We start from the raw sequence: 24,921 nt of genomic DNA, 5'->3' as shown, positions 1-24,921 counted from the left end.
AGGAAGGTGAATTTGATCAGTTTGTTAGACTAAACGGTGAAATATATCGAACAGAATTTCTCCATGACGAGATGAAAAATCTCGCGGAGAAGTTTTTAGAGTGCAAGCACGCGGGAAATACTAACAAATTACTAACTAATTGCTTTACCGTTCCATCTGTTGCGGCTCATTTTGCCAGTGAAAAAAATTCATGGAAACCTACACGATTTGATTTACTCGAGGATGTACGCGCAAGTTGCGTCGAATACGGACACGGCGGATTGTGGAATACCAAGTATAATTACAATGATGTTATCTCGGTTGATATGGTTGCATGTTATCCGGGACGTTTTCTAGGATACGTAGATTGTTCTGTGTACTTTAAAAGATTTGGTTACCGTACAAATGAGATGACGCGAGTGGCAATTAATGGACCATTACCTGATTTTGATCTGACTGGATTCGCTTGTGTTGAATCATGCGAGCTTAACGAAAATCTTCACAAGATTTGTTATGTTTGGTTTGGCAGACAGTTTTGTGAAAAACGTTGGGTGCCTATAGTTTTATTACGATATATGCTAGATTGTTCGATACTGACATCGTTAGTTGTCAGTGAGGCGATTATATCATATCACGCGCAGACCGAAGTTTGGTTGCCCATGTCAGATTCTATCAGTTTTGATGAAGTTATTAAGGAATTTAAGGAAAAATTTCCTGGTGTTTCCGAATATGATATTATCAGAGAAGCTCCTAAAATTCTCGAGATTAAACTCGAAACCGCAAAAGATCTCGGTAGAAAAATTATAGGTAAATTTATTTAAGGTGGTGCATATGATCATAAAAGACATCACGCACGATTAATTCTAGATGATGCCGAGTACGATTTTATAATCGCTGATACAACAGCGAAAGATATATTTGTAAATCGAGAAAGTGTTTATTTATCCGACGGAACAAAATTGGGTACGATCGTTAGTTACATAAATGATGTCTCCTCACAGTATACTCATCTAAGATCTTCCATGTTGGCTTATGTTTCTATAAATTTATTATCGATGATTAATAGATTTCCTGAGACCGTAGTCAGAGTCGCAACAGATTCGTTTATATTTCGAGTAAATATTTAGGATCTGTTATGGAATTCACAAGTAATAATGAACGATGGAGTTCGTGGAGAATAAAAAAGGAAATATTACACAATTATAAAGAATCAGCAGATGTTCCGATGAGACATTTTTATCGTAAGGGTAATAAAATATCAGAAATGTCGAAAGCGCCATAGTTGAGTGATCCAGTAGCTAGATATAAGACAGTATATCTCAATGGACCTGGTGGATGCGGCAAAACGACTCGAGCAATTAATGTTTTTAGAAATTCAGATATGATCGTGCTGACACCCACACGTAGACTTGCACGGGAGATGAAACAACGGCAAGTACAATCGTGCACGTATCATAGTTTCTTTCGGTGGCGCGTGGATACATGGACTCCTGAACGAATGGGAGAAAAATATATACCTAAAATAATTATTTGGGACGAGATATGTACGGTGTCATTGGATACATTAAAAATGTTTCTTGATTGGTTGCTGACGAAAAATACCGCTATAATAATGTGTGGCGATCATGGTCAAGCGCCGCCTTTTGTTGGACCATCTCCACATGATTGGTTAAAAAATTTCGTTGATTATTACGAAGAAAGAGATGATAATCATAGAGCTCTCTATGAAAACTTAAAGGAATTTAAAAAATTAATCAGATTACAATCAAACAAAATTCATTGTGAAATAATACGCGGAGTGATCTCAGAGACCTCAACGAGTGATTTTTTAAATTTATGGAGACCCACCGATTTGATAGTAGCAAGCAGAAAAATAATCAGAGACGATTTACAACAGCAGTTATTTCAGCTGCATAAAGAAAAATATTCAGAATTACCCGTACCGTTATGTTATAGACCATCAGATACACGAAAACAGAATAGTAATGTTGATATTCCTGGACAGATTGAGAAGCAGAATCTCGTATTAAATGATATTGTCGCCGTTGATATCAGTGTGGTCGAAGATGCATTACGCGCTGACAAATCTCCATGGGTGTTGGGATACGCTATGACGATCCACTCGTCTCAGGGATAAACTATTTCTGATACACGAGTCTGGATTGTAGACGATCGCATCGAGTGGTCAAATTTAGTTTATTTAGCGCATTCGAGGGTTAGAAAAATATCTCAATTACGGAGAATTATAATTTCTGAAATCGTTAATACATTTAACATCATCGATGATGATATAATAAGAAAAAAAATAATCGGATACAAACAATTTGATAAAAAAAATAAACGAGACTTTGATCTTGATGTTGAATTTATTATTGAGTTAAAACAGCAACAGAATAATCATTGCGCAATTTGCAATTGCATAATGCTGTGGAGGTATTCGAGTAATGATTCAAGACAATTTACCGTAGACAGAAAAAATAATAGTCGCGGTCATACACGAGAAAATACCATGTTGACCTGTCTCGAGTGTAATCGACATCGGGGTGCTGGCACTAGTGCTAAGTAAGTGATCGCGGTGGTAGTTGTGTAACCTCGGGAATTATTTGTAGTTGTTCACGTACAAATCCACGTTGAGGAGCAGCCGAATCTAATCTGTAGATTGCAGGTCTACCTGAGGATCTTGTCACAGTGGATATTTTGTGTGTGGTAACACTCCAAATAGAATCAGTCGCTCTTGCTTTACCACCTTCAAGTTCACCCGGTTCATATAAATATCTAACTGTAACATCACCCAATATTTTTTGTTTTTCAATATCTTTTCGTTGTGTTGGTATATTTTTTTTTTGTAATTGCATTAATGGGTTTCATGTTGGTTGTTCGTGTAATGTCATTATTTAATGCAGCTATCACGCTTGGTAATCTTGCCACCCATTCGCGAGATCTTTTATCTTGAATAAATTCCTTAGCGTATTGATATCCAAATAACCGCTCAGCAAGTGTTCGATTAAATCGCTCAACAATTGCCTGATCACGGTGAATCGCAGTATGTCCTAGTCGTATTTTCCTATTATGTTGTTTCATCAACGATGATACTGGACCAAGAAATTCCTAACCAGGATCAACCTGTAGTAGCTGTTGCCATCGCAGACCACCTTGTGGCCCGGGTCCTCGTTGATAAATTCGTTCAAACGCATCGGCTACCTCAGATGCTGTTTTCGTTCATAGCGGCTCTGCCTCTTTATATCTACTTGCAACATCAACTACAGTTAACGCGTACTTGTACGTTTTTCTGCGTACAGTATCATGTGGTAAAAACAGAATATCTGCTTGATGAACTTCATTAGGAACACTAACATCGAAATACGCATACTGAATTCGTTTCGGTGGTGGTAGATAAATTTGCCATATTGCCTGTTTGGATAACCACGCTTTAGCAGTAGAATGTTTAACCGCTGCTGCATCAGCAAGTTTACCAATTGCTGCTTCGCGTCTCCAATATCCTCTTGGTGAATAATAAATTAATTCCATTATATATTACCAGACCCAAACGCTAATTTACCTTTCATCGCGGATCTTACTAACCAATTAGCTAATGATTCTCTAATATTTTTTATTTTTTATAGAATTTAATGCATGAATTAATTTCACATCTGCAATATGCCTGTCTTGTAGATTTTTACTCTTATACGCAACATCATGAACATGACAAGCTTTATCAATAGCGTTTACTGTTTCCTCGCCTGGTTTTGGTTGATCTCGATTATCAAGTCTGATATCAAGTCGAGTACCAGGACCGCAATAATTGTATTCTGGTAGATGTTTTTCTCCTGAGTATTTAGCCCATGGAGTACCTGGAAACCTTGACATCAAATTAGCAATATCACCACCGCGCTTATTAGGTAAAAACGAAAATTTCTTTCTATCACACACAGAACATTTTCCACCATACGCTATTTTTTATTTTTTGTTGTAACTGTAGCTAAATCAGTAGTTGGAGTTTTAACTCTTCAGCGTAAACAATATAAATTCATGTTATAAAATATATGGATATAATTGATTTCTCAGCGACAAGAAAACGAGAACCTGTTAAGCATCATCCTGCGCTACCGAATTCCATCAGAATGATTATCATAGGACCATCTGGATCGGGTAAGACGCAGTTATTACTTAATCTGATAATGAGATGGTTGAAATGGGATAAATTATATTTAGTAGCACCATCCGCTGATGATCAACGATGTTATGATGTACTTAAAGATTTCAATGAAAACGCAAGATTACTGGACGAAAATAATGATGTTATAGAGTTTATAACAGATATTGATGAAGCACCGTCCGTTGATGTTTTAGACGGATTTATTAACAATTTAGTTGTATACGACGATGTGATGCTGGATAAACAATCAAATCCAGCCAGAATATTTTCTCGCGGTAGACATAAAAATGCAGATGTGATCTATGTTACTCAACGATATACACAAATACCATAAGTGATCAGGGACAATTGTAATATTTTAGTTGTGTTCAATGGCGAAGACACACACACGCTGCGAAATATTCATCAAACCTGGTGCAGCGGTGACATGGATATAATTAAATTCAGAAATTTCTTCTCACGAGCGCAAGCTGCTACGCATGGACTTATAACAATAAATTTGCACGATCCTAGAACAAGATGTCGTGTAGGTCTTGATGAAATATTTGGATAACAGGGGTGATGATAAAATTAAATTAAATTAAAAAATATCATTAATATAATGAACAACTGTACGTGGCTGCGCCAAGGAACCACTAACAACTGTGATAAAAAATGTCGTGGAGAATATTGCAAAAAACATAATTATCTTATAAAGAAAAACCCTCATGCTGGTCCACGAAGTTGTGTTGGTTGTGACAACGGCGTTAGAGGATTATATCAGATTTGCAAAAATTGCGGTGGAGATCGATATAGAAGTTTGATGATATATTACAGAAAAAGAAAGAACATAAATCCAAAAATAGAAAAACCACCATCAGAACTTGAATATTACTTGGAAGATAGAACAAATTCCAAGGATTCAGATGAAGATTCCCAGGATTATTCAGAATAGCATAGCAGCAGAGAGGGCCTTGTCTACAATTCTGTTTGGGACAAGCAATAATCGTAGACGTGGTATTGACCTCTATGAAGGGTCACTATGTTTTTTGTCTAAAAACAAGGGTGACCATTCCCTAAAGTGGTCTGATCGCCCTCTCTGCTGCTACAAAGGATAACTCACAAGAGTATATGAATAAACATTCAGAGTTTATGAAGGAAAATGCAATTAAAACAATAATAGGACTGATCACAGGCAGTGTAAGAACAATAAAAAAGATATCATATTTTTCTATTTTTTTTAACTGTGCACCGACTGAATTTGTCCGGACTTTTGATTAACAACATGTTGTGTCGGTGGTAAATCCAGAACAAGTTCGATCGCTTACTTTTGAGTCGTTTTCAATCTATATTTATGTTTAGCTGATAGGCTGGAATACCAGAAAGAATATGTATAGGCAAAATAACACTAAATAAGGACACGCACAATTAACCTGTTTGCATTAATAGTTAAATATTCACATTTTCAGGGAAGAGACTTAATTCTTGCTTAAGACAGTCAGTTGCCCTGGTAAAAGGTGATTTATATCAGTACCAAGATATGGAACGGAGTTTATTTTTAGGCAATATTAGAACCATTACTATTTATCTTAATATAATATAGGGTCTCAAAAAGTTAAAACTAATTACAATGCACAGCTTCTGCTGTGCTCATTTTAAATCACTTGACACAAATAGCCAGAGTAATGACCTGAATGGGTGCATAAACCTTCAGCAGTTAACTGTATGAATCAAAATTATACCATCAAGCCTAGTGAAGAATTAAAAGACTAACATCTACATGATCATAAATACAAAAAATTGATCCACAGCTACACAGGAAGATGTATATCGATAACACAGTCGTGCTGTTCATGTTTCGTGTCCGAACTTTAGCACTGACCATTTTAGAAATAAACGGCCGCAGTAGCAAGTAACGAAATATACTTTGTGTGAATATTGTCATATTGGAATAGCAGCATATCATACAGAAACTATATGGATCATAATATGCAATGACAGGAAGTCATTAAATGCATTTGGAATATAACATGTAATGACAGGAAGTCATCAAATGCATATGGAATATATCATGTAATGACAGGAAGTCATCAGATGCATATGGAATACAATATGTATTGACAGGAAGTCATCAAATGCATTTGGAATATAACATGTAATGACAAGAAGTCATCAAATGCATATGGAATATATCATGTAATGACAGGAAGTCATCAAATGCTTATGGAATATATCATGTAATGACAGGAAGTCATCAAATGCATATGAAATATATCATGTAATGACAGGAAGTTATCAAATGCATATGGAATACAATATGTATTGACAGGAAGTCATCAAATGCATATGAAATATAATATGTATTGACAAGAAGTCATCGAATGCATATGGAATAGAATATGTAATATCGGGAAGTCATCAAATGCATATGGAATAGAATATATAATGACAGGAAGTCATCAAATGCATATGAAATAAAATATGTATTGACGGGACGTCATCACATGCATTTTAAAAATTTGATACACATATATTGGACGTGCAAGATTCAGAAGAAAAAATTGGATTAAGCTTGTTTAAAAATGAACACTGCAGACAATGGGAACATTAACTGTATGTTTCTGCAGTTTCCGTTAAATAGTATTCCCTGATGACATGTTTGTGTGATAAAGTGTTATCATCTTAGTCAGCAATGAGAGATACGCGTCTATCCCCATTTATCAAACATCGTCAAAAGTTAACTGTTTTACCCATGATTTCTGAAAATGGGGATAAAATGGATACACTGCATTTTAATAGCGTGAATTTGAATCTCAAAGTTTCTGATTTCATTTAACCTGACCCATTGACTTTATTGAGATAGTTTAAGTGGACCAATCAATTTAATATAGCTAGATGACCCGATGGAAAAATATAGTCAGTCCCAGGCACTAGTTTGGGTTAATGAATCTCCATCCTTAGGGACAGAAGTATTTGGCTAGGAGTACGGCAGAGTCTCGTTCTGAGACTTCTGACCCTTAAGTCGACACCAGTGTAGACATTTTATCCCATTAATCTACGCATTCTAAAATTCACGCAAAAAACTATAAGCCAAAAAGAAGTACAATTTCTGAGGTTACTTGACTTAATCGCGACGACTGGATACTATTTAAGAAGCAATACAATTATAGGTATGGACAAATGCATACAAACAATGTGCAATATAAATATAGATAAGGATACATACATACATACGTTGTGCAATATAAATATATGTATCTATACATGCAAACATACGTTGTGCAATATCAATATAGGTATGGATGCATGCATACATGCGTTTGCAATATCAACACAGGTATGGATGTGTGCATGTTTTCATTGTGCAATATAAACATAGGTATGGATACATGCACAAGCATACATACATTGTACAACCATAAATTGTGCAAAGAAGATGAGGTAATTCTAATTTCATACAATCGCATAATCAGACAAATAACTCTGTGTGAAGTAACCAGGTAGCGTACGCTATATGTACAAAAAGTACTTATCTACATGTATGTTTACAATTAGGGAAAAGGAATTATAGATCTATGCACATGAGGCTGTTGATTATTACAATACCCTGAAGAAATGAAATGTATATTTCGCGATTAATATTCTAAAAAATAGGAGAGATCATTTTATAGCCAGGATAGCCAGCAATTCTACTTTCGACACTGGTGTGTTTTATTTATCGTTGTTATTGTTACTGCTGTAGTTATTCTCACATGGGGAACAAATAATTTGTTGACGTATTTATTGTATAATGCACTGAAGTTTATTAGCTGAAAGACAAATTGTTTCGTTATGCATACAGGGCCAGATAACAAAGATATACGTCAATATCTGATGATCATTGCTTCGGAGATATCAGTAGACAAATAGATTTATATATAGTGCAAACTCAGCTATATTCTTTTATTATCTTGATAAGAAAGCTTTGTGACCTGTATCTTTTAATATTATGGCCAAAGCTTTGTGTCTGAAATTAAAAAATTGCGTTCTCGAATACGACCAGATTATTGAGGTAATTAATGTTTATGTTCTGCAGAATGTTGTATACTATGTACGTAATGTACATTAATATACCACTATGCAATAATCGTGTTTTAGCCATGTATAATGATACTAACTAATAAAGTCATTAAACAGTTTTAGTGTTCTGTATTGTAATTTTACTCTTATTAATAATTTAATGCTAGCCAAAACCCCAAAGCGTGCAAACTAATCAGTGAGAATTATTATAAACATGTACCAAATTACAATTTAAGTAATTAACAGTAGCTATCCACATTACATGTTCGCACCATATTAAGAGTTATAAGACTAACAATCACTTTAAACAACGGACGGCATGTGCCATTGAACTTGGTAAATCTCAGTTTACTAAAAGCGCTGATATTATTCGATTCTTGATGCAAATGCACTAGAACCAAGACAATAACATGTGAGATTCGAACCTCTATCATCACGATTTAAAATTAAAGACGTTATCTAGTGCACTATAGTGATACCGATCTAAGTTAAACCAAAAGGTGACAATGTTCAAAAATATTGATCTAAGACCAGCTCTGATGTATTTACCAAGAAGGTAGAATCTTACAATAAATACTTGTCTGTACAGAAGTTCCATATTACAATGAAAATAACACATACAACTGGCAATATCAGATCTATAAGATGTTATGTATGACATACATCATGTGTACTTACAACGAGTTGCTGGAATTCAAAGCAATATATGTTACTGGTACAATTGACTGAGAAGAGCAACAACTTCCACAGTACTTATTCTCAAAGGCGGGAAATATTTTAATTGGTTGTTTGGGAAATACCATCACAGCAAGATAACCTATTTAATATGCAAATGATTAATATTTATACCATGCATCCATCTTCTTTTAAATTATTAATTAAAGGTGGAAAATAGAATTTCCACATGAGCTCGGCACATCATACAGATGAAAAACTTTAAATTTTGGGTAATTTATAGTTGTTAAGTTCAGTCTTGTGAGAACTATTGTATTGTGACACACACACGCAGACACACAGAGACACACTCATAAATTCTCTCTCTCTCTCTCTCTCTCACACACACACACACACACACACACATACACACACACACAAACACACACATGAATCCATTTGAATTGATGAAATCGGAAGGATCCCAAAGTAAGCAAATTTATGAAATCTGTTTAAAAGGCCCTATAAAATTAAAATGTCACACACACATACACACAGAATCACATACACATACACATACATACATACATACATACATACATACATACATACCTACATACATACATACATACATATATTATGTGAAATATTTTCAGATGAACATCAGTGTTGCTTACTCAATTAATTATCATCATAAGTTTTCAATCATAAATTGCCTATGAATTCAAATGATTTTGCGATTTGTTTGGTTTGTTCGTATGAATTGTTATACGGTTTTGAGATTAGACGAAATCATAATCTTCTCTAACTCGTTTAATATCATCTTATCCATACGCATTATGCAAACATCGATATACTTCCGATGATTCTGAAATGTATTCCTGCTTACATGCAAAAATTAAAAAATGTTCGAATCTATGTTGTGCATATTCATTTGTACCGCTTATCAATTGTAAATTATACTTACTAATGTATTTACAAGACGGATGCTGTCAAGGACTAATATGTGCTCTTTTGGCACTCTTGAAACATGTACGTATCAATTGCAATGATATTGAAGCATGTACGTATCAATTGCAATGATTTTAAAGCATGTACGTATCAATTGCAATGATTTTGAACCATGTACGTATCAATTGCAATGATTTTGAAGCATGTACGTATCAGTTACAACGACTCTTGAACATTTACGTATCAATTACAATGACTCTTGAAATATGTACGTGTCAATAACAATGACTCTTGAAACATGAACGTATCAATTACAATGACTCTTGAAGCATGTACGTGTCAATTATAATAACTTTTGAAGCATGTACGTATAATTTACAATGACTCATTGAACAACAATATCAGAACAACTAAGACGGTACTTTCCTCAATTCAGGACGCTGGGGTAGTTCATGAAAAAGAACCTGTTTTTCAGCCTCATTGTTTTGTACTTATTTACATTATTGTATCTTGTGTTAACCTACAAACACTTATCTTGTTTAAACCTAGAAACTTTACACTTAATGATAGGCACTGACGCGATACAAGGTTTCAGACTAACACTAACATTATATAGTGTGTAAAATGGTACATTTACATATACTTCAGAAAACTGTACAGTAGCAAGCGTCACCTGAACGCAAAATATTAACCTAATCAATGGAGCATGGTGTACAGACAACCTAATCAATGGAGCGTGGTGTACATATATCCTAATCAATGCAGAGTGGTGTACAGATAACCTAATCAATGGAGCGTGATGTACAGATAACCTAATTAACGGAGAGTGGTGTACATATATCCTAATTTAGACCAATCAGTGTAAGACTCTTCGTGACATCAATGGATACAGGTATGTTGTCGTTGCAGAAAGAATATTAGAGACATTAAGTGGCAGGCTTCACACAATACACACGCCCAGAGGAGGGATTTTATTTATAGAATCAACATTATGTTGATCTTAGTTGCTTTATAGTAGGACCAACAGCAAAATCATATTATCTTGTTTCTGATAATTTACATTATTTTGCAACGTTTCTTTTTCCGCCTTCGTTCTATCACGTTTTCAGTAGGTGTCTCCTGGTCGCTGTCCACCTCATGGAGCATTTCCGGATACGTCTCTACCAAATAATTTTTCATTTCATCCTGCCCATTCATGATTGCTTTATGTAGCAAAGTCTTTCCATCAGCGCCCTTATGCCATGGATCAATACCGTAATCGATAAGATAACTCAAGACGGCAATACTACCACTGTGTGCAGCTTCATGAGCTGCAGTCTCCCCGAGGCAGTCCTTCTGATAAAGCATTTCGGGATAGGTCTCTACCAAATACTTGGTCATTTCTAACTGACCATTTCTGCATGCTATGTGTAGCAATGTCTCTTTATGAGAGGTCCTATACCATGGATTTAAACCACGTGCAATCAGATAGGTTAATACAGTCACGTTGCCTCTTTCGGCAGCGTAATGAGCCGGTGTTCTCATTTCGCTGTCCACTTCATGCATCATTTCAGGATATGTCCCCACTAAATATTTTGTTATGTCTAACTGATGAGCAATGCTTGAACTATGTAGCAACGTAACTTTCTCAGAGGTTCTGCACCTCGGGTCTATGCCACAGTCAATTACATACTTTAAAACAGCGACATTGCCGCCCTGTGCAGCATAATGAGCTGCTGTGGTCCGCTTGTTGTCCACCTCGTAGAGCATTTCCGGAAAGGTATTTACCAAGTAATGTGTCATTTCTAACTGTCCATTTACACAAGCTCTATGCAATAACGTTTCATTCTGAGTGCTCTTACACCACGGATCTGTGCCACAATCTAATAGAAAATTTAATACAGGGATATTTCCATTCTGTGCAGCATAATGAGCAGGTGTTCGTTCACAGTTGTTAACCTCGTTGAGCATTTCAGGGTATACCTCTACCAAGTATTTGATCATTTCTAATTGACCATTATTGCAAGCACAGTGCAGGAGCGTCTCTTGTTGAGACGTTCTGCACCATGGATTTGCGCCTCGAGCAATTAAATTACTTAACATAGCGATGTTTCCGGTTTTTGCAGCGTAATGAGCAGGAGTTCGATTATCACTGTCTACCATATGGGACATTTCATGATAGGTCTCCACTAGGTAAGTAGACACTTCTAGCTGATCTGCAAGGCATGCACTGTGCAGTAACGTTTCTTTTTGAGAGGTTTGGCACCACGGATCTGTACTTCGATCAATTACATACTTTAATAAGTCTGCGTTGCCGCTGTGTGCAGCATAATGAGCAGGTGTTCTCCTTTCGCTGTCTACCTCACAGAGCATTTCAGGGTAGCTCTCGATCAAATATTTGGTCATCTCTAACTGCCCATTAATACATGCTCTGTGCAGCAGTGTCTCTTCCTGAAAGTTTCTACACCACGGATCTGTGCCACGATCAATTAAATACCTCAATACAGCTACATTGCCTCCCACAGCAGCATAATGAGCAGGTGTTCTCTTGTGGCTGTCCACGCTGAAGGTCATTGCAGGATAGGATTCTACCAAGTATTTGGTCATTTCTAACTTACCATTTCTGCATGCTCTGTGCAGTAGTGTCTCTGCATGAGAGGTTCTACACCATGGATTTATGCCCCTTGCAACGAGATATTTTAATACAGCGACATTACCTCTTTGTGCAGCATCATGAGCCGGTGTTTTCTTGTCTCTGTCCACCTCATGAAGCATTTCAGGATAGGTCTCAGACAAGTATTTTGTTACTCGTAATTGATTGTTAATGCTTGCAAAGTGCATCAACGTCTGTTTGCGAGAGGTTCGACACCACGGATCTGCGCCACAATCAATTAAATATCTTAAAACATAGACATCATCACTCATTGCTGCATAATGAGCAGGTGTCCTATTTTCGATGTCCACCATATGGAGCATTTTAGGATATGTATCAACCAAATATTTCGCCGTTTCTAACTTCCCATTAATGCATGCACTGTGCAGCAACGTCTCTGCTTGAGAGGTACGAAACCACGGATTTGTACCACATTCAATTAAATAGTTTAATACAGCGACGTTGCCGCTTTTTGCAGCGTAATGAGCAGGTGTTCTATTGTAGTTGTCCACCTCATAGAGCATATGAGGGTATGCCTGTATCAAGAATTTAGTCATTTCTGACTGACCATTTCTACAAGCCCTGTGCAACAGCGTCTCTCCATGAGAGGTTCTACACCCCGGATCCATGCCATGATCAACTAAATGGTGTAACACAGAAAGATTGCCTTTCTCAGCTGCGTAATGAGCCGGTGTTCTCTTTTCCCTATCTATTTCCTGGATCATTCCAGGAAAGGCCTCCACTAAGTATGTTGTCACTATTAACTGGTCTTTAATGCAAGCTGTATGCAACAACGTCTCTTCCTGCGAGGTTCTACAATATGGATTAGAGCCACGATAAATTAGATACTTCAATACAGTGACGTTGCCGCTGTGTGCAGCATAATGAGCCGGTGTTCTCTTTTCGCTGTCAACCCCGTGGAGCATTTCAGGATAGGTCTCTACCAAGTATTCGGGTATTTCTAACCAATCATTAACGCATGCTCTGTGCAGCAGAGTCTCTTCGTGAGAGGTTCTACAAAACGGGTCTGCTCCAAGATCAATCAGATATCTTAAGACTGCCAAACTGCCACTCTCTGCAGCATTATGAGCAGGCGTTCTCTTACAGATATTCGCCTCATGAAGCATTTTAGGATAGTTTTGTAATAAGTGTTTTGTCATTTTTAACTTACCATTCCTGCATGCTTTGTGCAGTAGTGTATCGTTTTGAGATGTTCTACATTGCGGATCTGTGCCACAATCAATTAGATACCTCAATACGGCAACACTTCCGCTTTCTGCTGCATAATGAGCCGGTGTTCTCTTTGTCGAATTGTCCATGTCATGAAGCATTTCGGGATAGGTCTCTATCAAGAATTTGGTCACTGCTAACCTACCGTTAATGCATGCTTTATGCAGCAATGTTTCTTCCTGAGAGGTTCGACACATATGATCTGTGCCACAATCGATTAAATACTTCAAGACAGCGACATTACCGCTCTCTGCAGCATAATGCGCAGGTGCATTCCTATCGTTGTCCACCTCATGGAGCAATTTAGGATACTTCTGTACCAAATATTTGGTCATTTTTAACTGGCCATCAATGCATGCCCTGTGTAGCAGCGTCTCGTTTTCATTGGTTCTACAAAACGGATCTGTACCACACTCAATTAGATAACTCAATACAGCGACATTGCCGCTTTCTGCAGCATAGTGAGCAGGTAATCTATTTGATCTGTCTACCTTATGATTCATTTCAGTGTAGGTATCTACCAAATATTTGGTCACTTCAAACTGACCTGTTATGCATGCTCTGTGCAACAATGTCTCTTCGTGTGAGGTTCTAAACCAAGGATCTGCGCCACGATCAATTAAATTCCTCAATATAGTGAGATTCCCGCTCTCTGCAGCATAATGAGTTGGTGAAGTATTATCGGAATCCACCTTCTGCATTATTTCTGGATAGGTCTCTAGCAAATATGTACTCATTTCACTAGAACCGCCTAGACATGACATATGCAGTAATGTTTCTTGATGTATTGTTTCCCGCCTCAGATTTCTTATGACATTGGTAGAATTTCCATCTGAGGTTGAATTATGAATTTCTTTCAAACCATTCTTCTCCAATTCACAAATTTTGTTGAAAATATTTATATTGCCACCAAATGCAGCACACAAAAGTACTGAAAACCCATCTTCTGTTTCGCTGAATGTCAGTTTGGGATAGGTATCCATTAAGTGATCAGCAATATCCTTCTTTGCGTTCCAACAAGCATAGTGAAGAAGATTCCAACCGAGTGAATCAGTACATGTTGGATCTAAACCCAATGAAAAGAGGAAGTTCAGAATCTCTATGCTTCCGCCAGAAGCAGCAGAATGACCGACACTCCGGTTATCATCGTCTAATTCGCTGAATAGGCTTGGATTTCTTGAAAGCAACAGTTGGGCAATGTCAAGTCTACCGTACAGGCATGCAGTGTGAAGCAAGTTTTCCCCGTTGTCTGCTCTATAATTAACATCAGCTCCATATTGCAAAAGAAATTCGATAGCATCTATAGATCCTTGTTTAACAGAGCTATGTAGAATCTCATTGGCATCTACACCACTATTTTCACATATTCTTTTAAGTACATATGTATCCTTGTGAGCACACGATGCTTTGGCGCCTTTCGCAAGAAACTGAACAGCTTTTTTCTTCATATTCCCTGATATCTGGTCAAATACACGTAGAAGCTCATCAACAAGATCTCTGTTATTGGCAATTGCAGCATGCACAATGATCGAATTTTCGTCGTTGTCAGCTAAAAAATGTATTTCTTTGCATTTGGCAGTAAACGAGGTTCTAAAGTCTTTACTCAACCAAACATATGCCTCCGAAATAATTGCGAAATCCTTTGGATTTCTCCCCATCAACGATGTTATGAATCGTTTGATCAAAATTGTTTGATAATATGGCTTTAAACTTAAAGTATTTTCCTCTCTCGTTATCGCAAAAGAATCAGATGCACATTTGCAAACGAGTTCCAAGGGACAATAAAGCAGTGTTTCTTTAGGAAAGAATTCTCCATAGGACATAAATACAGCCTCGGCGATGGAATCATGGACAAAAGAATAGGATTCTTCAGCTGTATCCAACGAAACATATGTTTCTTGCAGAGATTTCAGCGTGTCTAGGACTTTAATGGGTGTTACGTCACGAATACCACATGTCCTAAAAACTGAAATGATTCTATTTTCCATCTTTTCACTGCCGTTCTCAGAATCTCTTATTGATTGTAGGTTTAATTTTCCTTCGGAGAGCATCACAAGAACAAGGCACCCGTAGGTCATACTATCATTCTGACGGAATTGTTTCATTTGTTCAAGTATGATTTCCCGAGGATTAGAAAAAAGATCGAATAATCTTGAGTTCCCCTTAATCATCGCTGCGGCTCTACACAACTGTGGAAATCCCACGGGTGAATCATGTATATTACATAAGTCTGATACTTCATCTTCGTTTAAACCAAAGTCTTTAAGATACTTGTTGGCGAATTCAGCCTTTTCTGTTAATTGCAAACTAATATTGTCTAAGTTCAAAAGTATTTCGTCGGACAACAGAGGACAGGAGCTATTAGATTTGGATTGTATTGCCACTATAATTTTCAGATATAAATTTGATTTCATAGTAAAAATGACGACGTGTTTTCCATTCTCTATTAAGGCTGACATGAATATTGCTTCCTCTCTCCATTTCGTTAATTCTCCTTCGTTCAAGTCAAACTTCCCACACATGTCATCAACAATAATACCTAAAGTATAAGAACAATCTACCAGGGTCCTCCATCCATCGATTGTGGATATTATCAGCGGTCTAATGCTGGAGTCATCTTTGAGTATTTTGTTCATGAGCTGATATGCCAAGTAAGTTTTACCTTGTCCAGATTTACCGGCTATTATCAGTTTCTTGTGTTGCTCCAGTATTTCCGTTGCTGTTCTGTAACCTTGGGTTTCGATAAAGTTTGCATCTGCATGAGACCTATGTTGCTGAAGAACCATTCGGCTTGAATCTGAAGAAATACAAACGATAGTAGTAATAGGGGAAACCCTACGGACAATGAGATTTTAATGTTAATGTAAGAGGGTTGTACCCTACGGACAAGGGGAATTTAACATGCGAAATTTAACAGGAATATGTAGGGACAATGGATAGGGACTTTCTACGGACAAGGGAAATTTAACATGGGTGGGATGCTCTATGGATAAAGGAAATTGAACATAGAAATATATAGGGAAAATGGATTGGGACTGACTACGGACAATGGAAATTTAACATGGAATCTATATATGATGTATATTGGGTCTGTTTACGGACAAGGGAAAGTGGGGTCTTTATAGCGTCTGACGTCACGGTATGGGAGACTGGTAATAATGTTGCAACAATGTAGAAACAGACGAGGTGGCGTCACAGTACTGAGCAAAGAGCGAGTGTGTAGGTGTGCACCGGGCTGACCTCAATCGGGAATAAAGAGTGGGACTTAGATTTATATAACACACACAGTATACAACATACAACATACAAACACTTATACAACTGACTAAAACACTTTTTAAGGCAAGAAAGCAATTCTTTTCGAGGCATATGGGTCGCCCTGAAAAGGGCTTTTGGGTTTATGTTAACATTATTCCGTTAACATAGTGGGCATTGCATAGGTCTTCTTCTTTTTCTCAAACTTCTTCTGACTTCTGGTGCGTAGATTAAGACCATTTTCAAACAACCTTGTCTCTCCACATAAATTCTTCTTTTCCATGCGCTTGTATCTGTGATCCTGATAATTGTCCATGATGATTTCACATACATGGGTAAGTCCGTACGGAACAGCATTGATGATAGGAGAGTAGATGATTCTACGTTGGTCCACATCTTGTGACGAGAACAGGTGAAGGGAATTGACTGAACGGGTCATTTATAGGGGAAGGGAGGATCGAAACGGATTGAGTTTATTCATACATCCCAACACGCGTTAAAAAATTCAGTCACAACACGGAGTCAGTCTTCCAATCCGAAGAGAGCAGTGTGTAACGTCACATTCCCTATATAGATGCGCCAGCGTCTGTGCGCAGTCAATCCACAGTTTTCAAACATGACAGAAACTAAGAAGACAATGAATTGGGGAGCACCGGATGAGGAGACGAGAAACGATGGAATGGCAGCGGCTACCAAAGTCAACACAGGCCTACTTCCAGAAAGGGTTAATTTTAACTGGGATTTGGTCGATTTTCTTTCTTCTTCGCAAAGATTTGTTCCGGTAGGAGTACCTTCGCCACCTTCCCCTTCTTTACCACACGTGGAAGATTTTAAACAGAGACAGAAAGAAGAATTGGAGAAATATTTACATCAGCAGAAGGAAGCAGAACAAGTTTTTCTCCTTCAACATCAGCGACAAGAAGAAGAGGCAAGAAGGAAACGACAGAAAGAAGAAACAGAGAAGAAACAAGGTCTAAGAGAGAAGGAGAATAGTGAAAGTCAAACTGTCACGGTACTCTTGGACATTTTAGCAGAGTTAAGGAGTCTAAAACAAATGTATCATACCTTTTTATTACGACGGAAGAGAAAAAGACCTTCCCGGGCTAACAACCCAACTCTGTTACTACGCCTGCGATACCACCCTCATGATTTCTACCAAATCATCATCGACAGGAAGCAGTCCAGAAGTAGGTTTTGGTCGTGGAAAAGGCTTAAGGCAGTTAAAAATGGTTACGTCCCGTTCCTGAGTTTGATTTTTAAACAAACAGATGCCTAACGGTCGTTTTGAGGGCCACTCACTTCTCTCGAAAGGAGATAGTATTTCAATTGCCAAAATCAATGAAAACTCAAAAAGCCCTTTTAACCCATCATGTACGTGTTTGAATGTTTGAGTGAGTGCATGAGTGTAGGTTCTTATTCTAAAAGTCAAAATCATGAGACACTTACGATTTATGCCTGGTCTATTCTGGTACAAATTTTACAATCCAATTCACAACACAACACTTTAAACGGTTCATAGGATTCTTCTGTGTCTTTTCACTATCTCTATTTTTTAAAAACTTTCTTCACTTTCACAGATTTTTCCTCTACTTCGTCCTCACTTTTTCCTCTTCTTCTTTTCTTCTCTTTTTTCACTTTCTTATCGTGTCTGGGTTGTTCCTTTGGGGAGGATAACTCTTCTTCTTCCTGTTCGGAACCATTCTCTACTTCTTCTTGCTCCTGTTGTTTCTTAGGGCAATCTGAAGACCGATGTCCTTTTTCTTGACAATGATAACAGGTATCTTGACTTTTGTCTCTTTTAACACCTGTTTTGCTTTTTTGACGGTCTGGACACTCCGAAGACCAATGTCCTTTCTTCTGACGGATATAACAAGTATCTTGACTTGTATCTCGAAAGTATGGTGACTAGTTCGTCAGCTTGTCTGAAGAAAATCTTCTTATGACACCTCGCAAAGCTCTGATCAGAAGTTCGATCTGTGTGGGCTTTTCCATCGTTCTGCTCGGTTTGAGAGTGAAATGAATATTGGAAGGGAAGACACACACCCTTTATAAATACACTGGTCTGACATGGATATAAAGTGACCCATGTCATTTAAAATGTAGACATTTGACTTTTCGCAGTCAAGATGAAACGATCGCATAAATTAGTGGAAAAAGGAAAAGAAAGTAAGAGGCAGAAACGTGATCTATCGCCTCGTACAGTAACTGAAGTTTTGGCACAAATTAATGCCAGTGATTTTGAAGATGACATGAGTGAACCAGAATCCAGACCCAGAGATTCTACATCCAGCTAAAGTTCACCATTAGTAAACCCTGAAAAGTACTACCACATCCGAGAGACAGAAAAGCGTTCCTCTAGAAAATTTAGAACGACGGCTTACACGTACACGGTGAAGTTTAAAGATTTCAAGTCCGACGTACCGCTGGAGAAAGTAGAGGGTTTCATCACCGAGGTGTGGGATTCTTTGTTAAACACACTTAAGCGACAATGTCAAGCGAAAAAAGACGATCGCTTGAGACTTTATATTCATCACGACAGTCTTAAGTCTCATGTTTGGATTGAGTTTAGAAGCCCAGCAGAATTAACACCTTCCAAAGGCATCGACAAGATTGAACACGTGCAACAATCCAAGACCAATTTCACATCACCGATGGAAATGCCACACTGTTCATGACCCACGTGTCTCTTCCCCAAGGGACAGGACACAAAAAGGTGTGATTGGTGGGCGAACTTCTCAGCACCAAAACTAGTCTCGTCCGAATTAACAACCCTCAAGACCAGATGTGTTTAGCCCGTTGCATTGTGGTGGGACAAACGTATGCCGCCAAGAACGACACAGTAGGATGGAAAAAAGCTTGGCAAACAATTCAAAAATCGAATCGTGCCAAACAATGAAATGAAGCAGAACTTCTGTTACAGCAAGCAGGGCTAACCAAAGACACACCCTGTGGCATTCCTGAAATGCAAAAATTGCAAGCTGTCATAGCTCCACGCTGCACCTTGAAAGTGCACCCTCAAGACGTGCGCGGACCTCTAATGTTTCGACGCAAAGATTTCCAAGACGGAAAATACATTTAGGTTTATTATCACGATGAATATTTCGATGCCATTACCAGTGTCACCGCATTCTTGGTATACGGATATTACTGTGAAAAATGTGACTATGGCTATAACAATCGAGAACAACACAAACATTGTGGATCAAAATGTGAGGGATGTTTGGCCTCTCAACCCTGTCTGGACGAAGGACAAGAACGAGTGCATTGCCCTGCTTGTCAGCGCACTTTTATCAGTCCAACCTGTTACCAACAACATCGAAATACACAAGGTTAACAGCGGAAAAGTGCTTGTAAGCTCTTGAGATTGTGCCCTACTTGTGGACAAGGTATACGTACCAATAGTGCCAAGTTACACGTATGTTCAGGAAAGAAACGATGTCACATTTGTCACCAAATCGTGGACTTGGAACACCAATGCTATATGCAAAAATGCCATCAAGAGGAGGACGACGACCAGAAGAAAGGGAATTTCATTTTATTTATATTTCGAAAGCATGCAAGAGACCGGTATTCACATTCCTAGTTTCTGCGTGGCTCATCTAGCCTATCTTTAGTCATTGCCCTCACTGCAGCAAGATTCCTGGAGGACGTGAAAAAATCTTTCGGGGACCGAACACGATAGCCGATTTCGCCCAATGGATCTTTGACCCCATCGATGAGACGTGGTACCAAGAGGATATCGAACGTTACGGAGATTATCATCGCTATGCCACGGTAATGGCTCACAATTTCTCAGGATACGATGGACAGTTTCTTTTGAGATACTATAAGGAACAAGGCACCGAACGACCGAAAGTGACTTTGAACGGAACCAAATTTATTTCCATGCAAGTGGGACAAGTGCAGTTTAAAGATTCGATGAGTTAATTGGCCATGCCTTTGAGTCGAATGCCTAAAACGTTTGGAATTACAGAAATGGCCAAAGGTTATTTGCCTCACTTTTTCAATACCCAAGCCAATCAACAAACCGTTCTGCCCCATTTGCCTGAGTCTCACGATTACAACCTCGCCAACATGCGTACAGAGCAACGAGAAGTTTTGAAAGCTTGGTACCAGGCTCACGCCTCGGTCCCCTTCGACTTCAGGAAGAAATGTTAAAGTATTGTCGTTCCGACGTAGACATTTTACGACGTTGCTGTGGAAAATTTCGAGAACTGTTCATGGAACACGGAGGGATTGTTAAGGATGAAAGGTGAAAGAGGCCTGCACCATTGCCAAATCATGTTCCTTAGTGTACCGTCAACGATTCATGCCAAAAAACACCCTGGCTGTCATCAGCCCTCAAATGACCAACTTGTGCGACAAGGAAGACAAATGGATTCAGCACGTACGCAATGAAGAAGGTGAAAAGACCATCTGAACGTATTGGGTGGATGGATGGGACTTAGAAAACCCCAAGATCGTGTACGAGTTTAACGGTTGCTTATTTCACAGATGTCTCCTCTGCTTCCCTGAACGTAACACTAAAAATCAGTTTTTACAACGGACCATGGAAGACTTGTACGAGACCACTTGTCAGCGGTGAATCAAGTTAGAACAGCAAGGATACCATGTGGTGGAAATGTGGGAACACGAGTACGATCACCGTTTGAAAACCGATCCTGAATTTAAATGCATCGTAGAAAGTTACAAGTTGATGGACCCACTGAACCCGAGGGACAGTTTGTACGGAGGAAGGACATATGCCACCTGTTTGCTGTACCAGGCCAACGAAGAGTAAGGAGAAGAAATTACATACTGGGACGTGTTTTCGGTGTATCCTTACGTGTGCAAATATTATCGCTTTCCTGCAGGGAACCCGCAATTGCTGACGGAACACATCAACCTGGACAACATTCAACAATGCGAAGGACTGATCAAGTGCAAAGTCTTGCCTCCCACTGACTTGCACCATCCTGTGTTACCTCACCATTGCCAAGGAAAACTGGTGTTTCCCATTTACAGTACTTGTGCCGAGACGTATAACCAAGATCAGCCTTGTCAGCACACCCAGGAAAAACGCGCCTTGACGGGAACGTGGGTCAGCGTGCAATTTTTTAAAGCTCTGGACCTGGGATACCAGCTGTTAGAAATGTACGAAATTTCCCACTTTCCCACCAAAATACCACAGGGGCGACGAGACTCAGAAATGCATTTTTGCAGACTACGTGGATTCTTTTTTGAAACTGAAACATGAAGCTGGCGGCTATCCTTACTGGTGCCAGACTCCCGAAGACCAAAAGAAATTTAAAGAGAAATAGTGGTTACAGGAAGGCATCACTTTACACAACATAGAGAAAAACGAAGACAGGCGGTCGTTTGCCAAGGTGATGTTAAATTCCTAGTGGGGCAAAATGGCACAACGCCCGTGTTTACCTAAGACGGAGTATTTGACATAACTTTCCCGTTACTTCCAGATGATTCACGACAAAACCAAATGCATGAAACACGTGGACGTCGTTCGTGAGTATTTGAGCTTAGTTGATTACGAAGAAAATCTGGACTTTGTACAAGGCGACGAATTTGGAAATATCATCATTGAGGTCTATGGGACAGCCCATGCTCGCGTAAAATTGTACGAAGCGTTAGAACTGTTAGGTGATCGTGTCCTGTACTATGAAACGGACAATTGCCTGGGTCAGCATCACCCTGACATCGAAGGACATCGTTTATGAGCCTGGACAGAAGAACACCCCGATGAGAAGAGTTTAAGTTTCGCTAGTGTTGGTCCTAAAAATTACGGCTACGAATATCGGGACAAACAGGAGAAGTGCACACAGAGTGTAAAGTGAAAGGATTGACTCTCAATTATCGCACCAGTCGAGTGGTGAACTTTGGGGTATTGAAAGAAACTTTGGAGTCTGGAGAGGATCGAGATTTTAAAGTGACCACCTGCGAACCGCACAAGATTGTACGTTTACCCACTCACAAAATCGTCAGTCGACCCTTGGTAAAGCTGTATCAAATCGTGTACCAGAAGCGAGCGCGTCTTCCCAGTCACTTCACATTACCGTATGGACATGTCGGTATTGGTCAGCATATAAAACGAGACAACGTCCAATATCTATAGTTCATTGTCACTACAAAAACCAAGCGAGAATCCTTTGAAACAAACATCATTCAAGTTCGGTGATTTTTAAGTGGAGTGCGATGCTGTGCCTTGCGATGAAAGCAATACAGTAAAGCATCATGGGAACTGTGGTATCACTACTACTATCACTACACCTACCATGGAAAGGGATGCTGTGAGTGTCAAACCTGATGCGTGCAAAAGCGATGACACTCGTTATCGTGGACTCTTTACTGGTTTTTATTGTCAATGTCAACCTCACGTGAGACCATGCGTCTACCACCCTACGGATTCATTGAAAATTGAGCAAACTCCTGTCGATGTCACCCTACCCTCATCGAAACGAACCTGTGAAAGATGAATATTCGTTCCCTATGCGTTTGCCTGAATAGTGCGACTTTGAAAATCGTCTTCAATCGTTCAAAAGAAAATGGCCTAAATATCTGGGAGGACCTACCCCTGAAGAGTTAGCCAGAGCCGGATTTTTATACTTGGGCGAAGGGGTTAAAGTCAAGTGCTTCAGTTGCGGTGTGTCACTACACCAGTGGGAACAACAAGATTCAGCATATCTGGAACATGATCGATGGTCCCCGAATTGTCACTACCTACCTTTAGTAGGCCCGTGTTATTGAAGTGACATACGATGTCGTTTAAGAAACCAGATTGGCCAAGGGTCAAACGTTGGACACCACCGAGACCAGTATTTAAACCCTATTTATAAACAATTATTCAAGCATTACCACACAAACTGCAAAAGAAGATTTCCAAGGAAGTTTGGCAGGGACTTGCCAGAGCAAAATCTCAATGGGTGACTGTAGAACCTTTGTGTCGAGAAATTCACCAGAGGAAAGTGAAAGAAGTCAACTACAAGTGAAACGCAGACTCAAAATCATTTCTCGATTTTAAAATTATGCTCTTTTCCAAAGTATACGAAGACTGATTATGGGAGTCCACTACTGCAGTCACAAATATAAACGAGGCTATTGGCCACGACCCAGTGATTCCTGATTCTTGTAGGGCATAATCATGGATGCTTGATAAGAGAACATTCGTGGCTTGCCTGTGGAGTTGAGAGAACGCATTTATCGAGAGCTGGTCAAAATACAAGTGAAACGCAAAGAACAATTGCATCCGTTACTTCACCGGAGTTTAAACCACTGGTAACTGAATGCTATAAGAGGGCTGATTCATTTGAAAACGTTCCAATGATCAGACATTGTTCAACTGGACAAGGACAAGAATACTTTGGTGTCTACTCATCCTAATACTTACATGTTCACCATTATACAAAGAGTACCAGAGGAAGAGTTAGTGGATTACCAAAATCTTTTACGTGATCGAATTTAGTCTCAAGAGGAAAATTATCTGCGACGTGTAGTGTGTGAACTAGAAACTAAAAAATTTGGTTTAGTTACTGGAGTACAATCAGTTTTGTGCAGAAAGTACACTTATTACCTCCGAAAAAGAGGGTATAAAAACAGGCTACCATGCAACAACCTTTATCAGAAACGATATGACAGATTCATTGGAAGGAAATCAATGATATTATTTAGACAGTGGAAGATTACCAATACTTATTACGAGAACTGAGTCCATTCAATTGGGGTCGTCGTGTGGTGTTTATCTTAGTGACTTGTTTTTTGGGATTTAGTTTACCAGTCGATTCATTGTGGACTCGTTACAAACAGTACTTACCACCAAATAACACATGAAAGTGGACCCTTTAAATGTCGACGAGAGACTCATTTTACTCAAACCTTCTGGATACTTATAGACCTCTACCGGGAAAAAAGATTCGTCAATTCTTATGTACCGAAGATGTGTATGACGATGTGTGTGTGTGACTTACAACCGCATTGGAGAGATGTACATGACTGGAAAAATTGGGGTTTTGAGGCTTGGACTCAAGAAGTGGAT

The 24,921-nt window shown here is 38.8% G+C and overlaps 1 protein-coding gene across 2 annotated transcripts in view; it reads right to left on the bottom strand.

Moving 5' to 3' along the window:
* Nucleotides 1-3,575: 3,575 nt before the first annotated feature.
* The window catches only part of LOC149796384 (uncharacterized), a 98,121-nt gene continuing 76,775 nt past the window's right edge, over nucleotides 3,576-24,921 (bottom strand). Inside the window, exons 7-8 of one of the 2 annotated variants that reach the window (XR_016421673.1) lie at nucleotides 10,561-16,437; nucleotides 3,576-10,500 (exon numbers count right to left, since the gene is read on the bottom strand). Coding sequence is in view for 1 of the 2 variants with exons in the window: in XM_089961062.1 (XP_089817188.1) it covers nucleotides 10,835-16,437 (5,603 nt within the window). In the remaining variant the exon portion in view is untranslated. Of the gene's footprint in view, nucleotides 16,438-24,921 lie in introns of both variants that reach the window. The other variant, XM_089961062.1, reaches the window with a different exon arrangement.

Source organism: Sinohyriopsis cumingii, chromosome 6 (assembly GCF_028554795.1).
Source record: "Sinohyriopsis cumingii isolate HCF-2022 chromosome 6, ASM2855479v2, whole genome shotgun sequence".
Classification (NCBI taxonomy): domain Eukaryota; kingdom Metazoa; phylum Mollusca; class Bivalvia; order Unionida; family Unionidae; genus Sinohyriopsis; species Sinohyriopsis cumingii.
The sequence above is the reverse complement of the archived record's forward strand: the minus strand, read 5'-3'. Positions and strand labels throughout refer to the sequence as shown.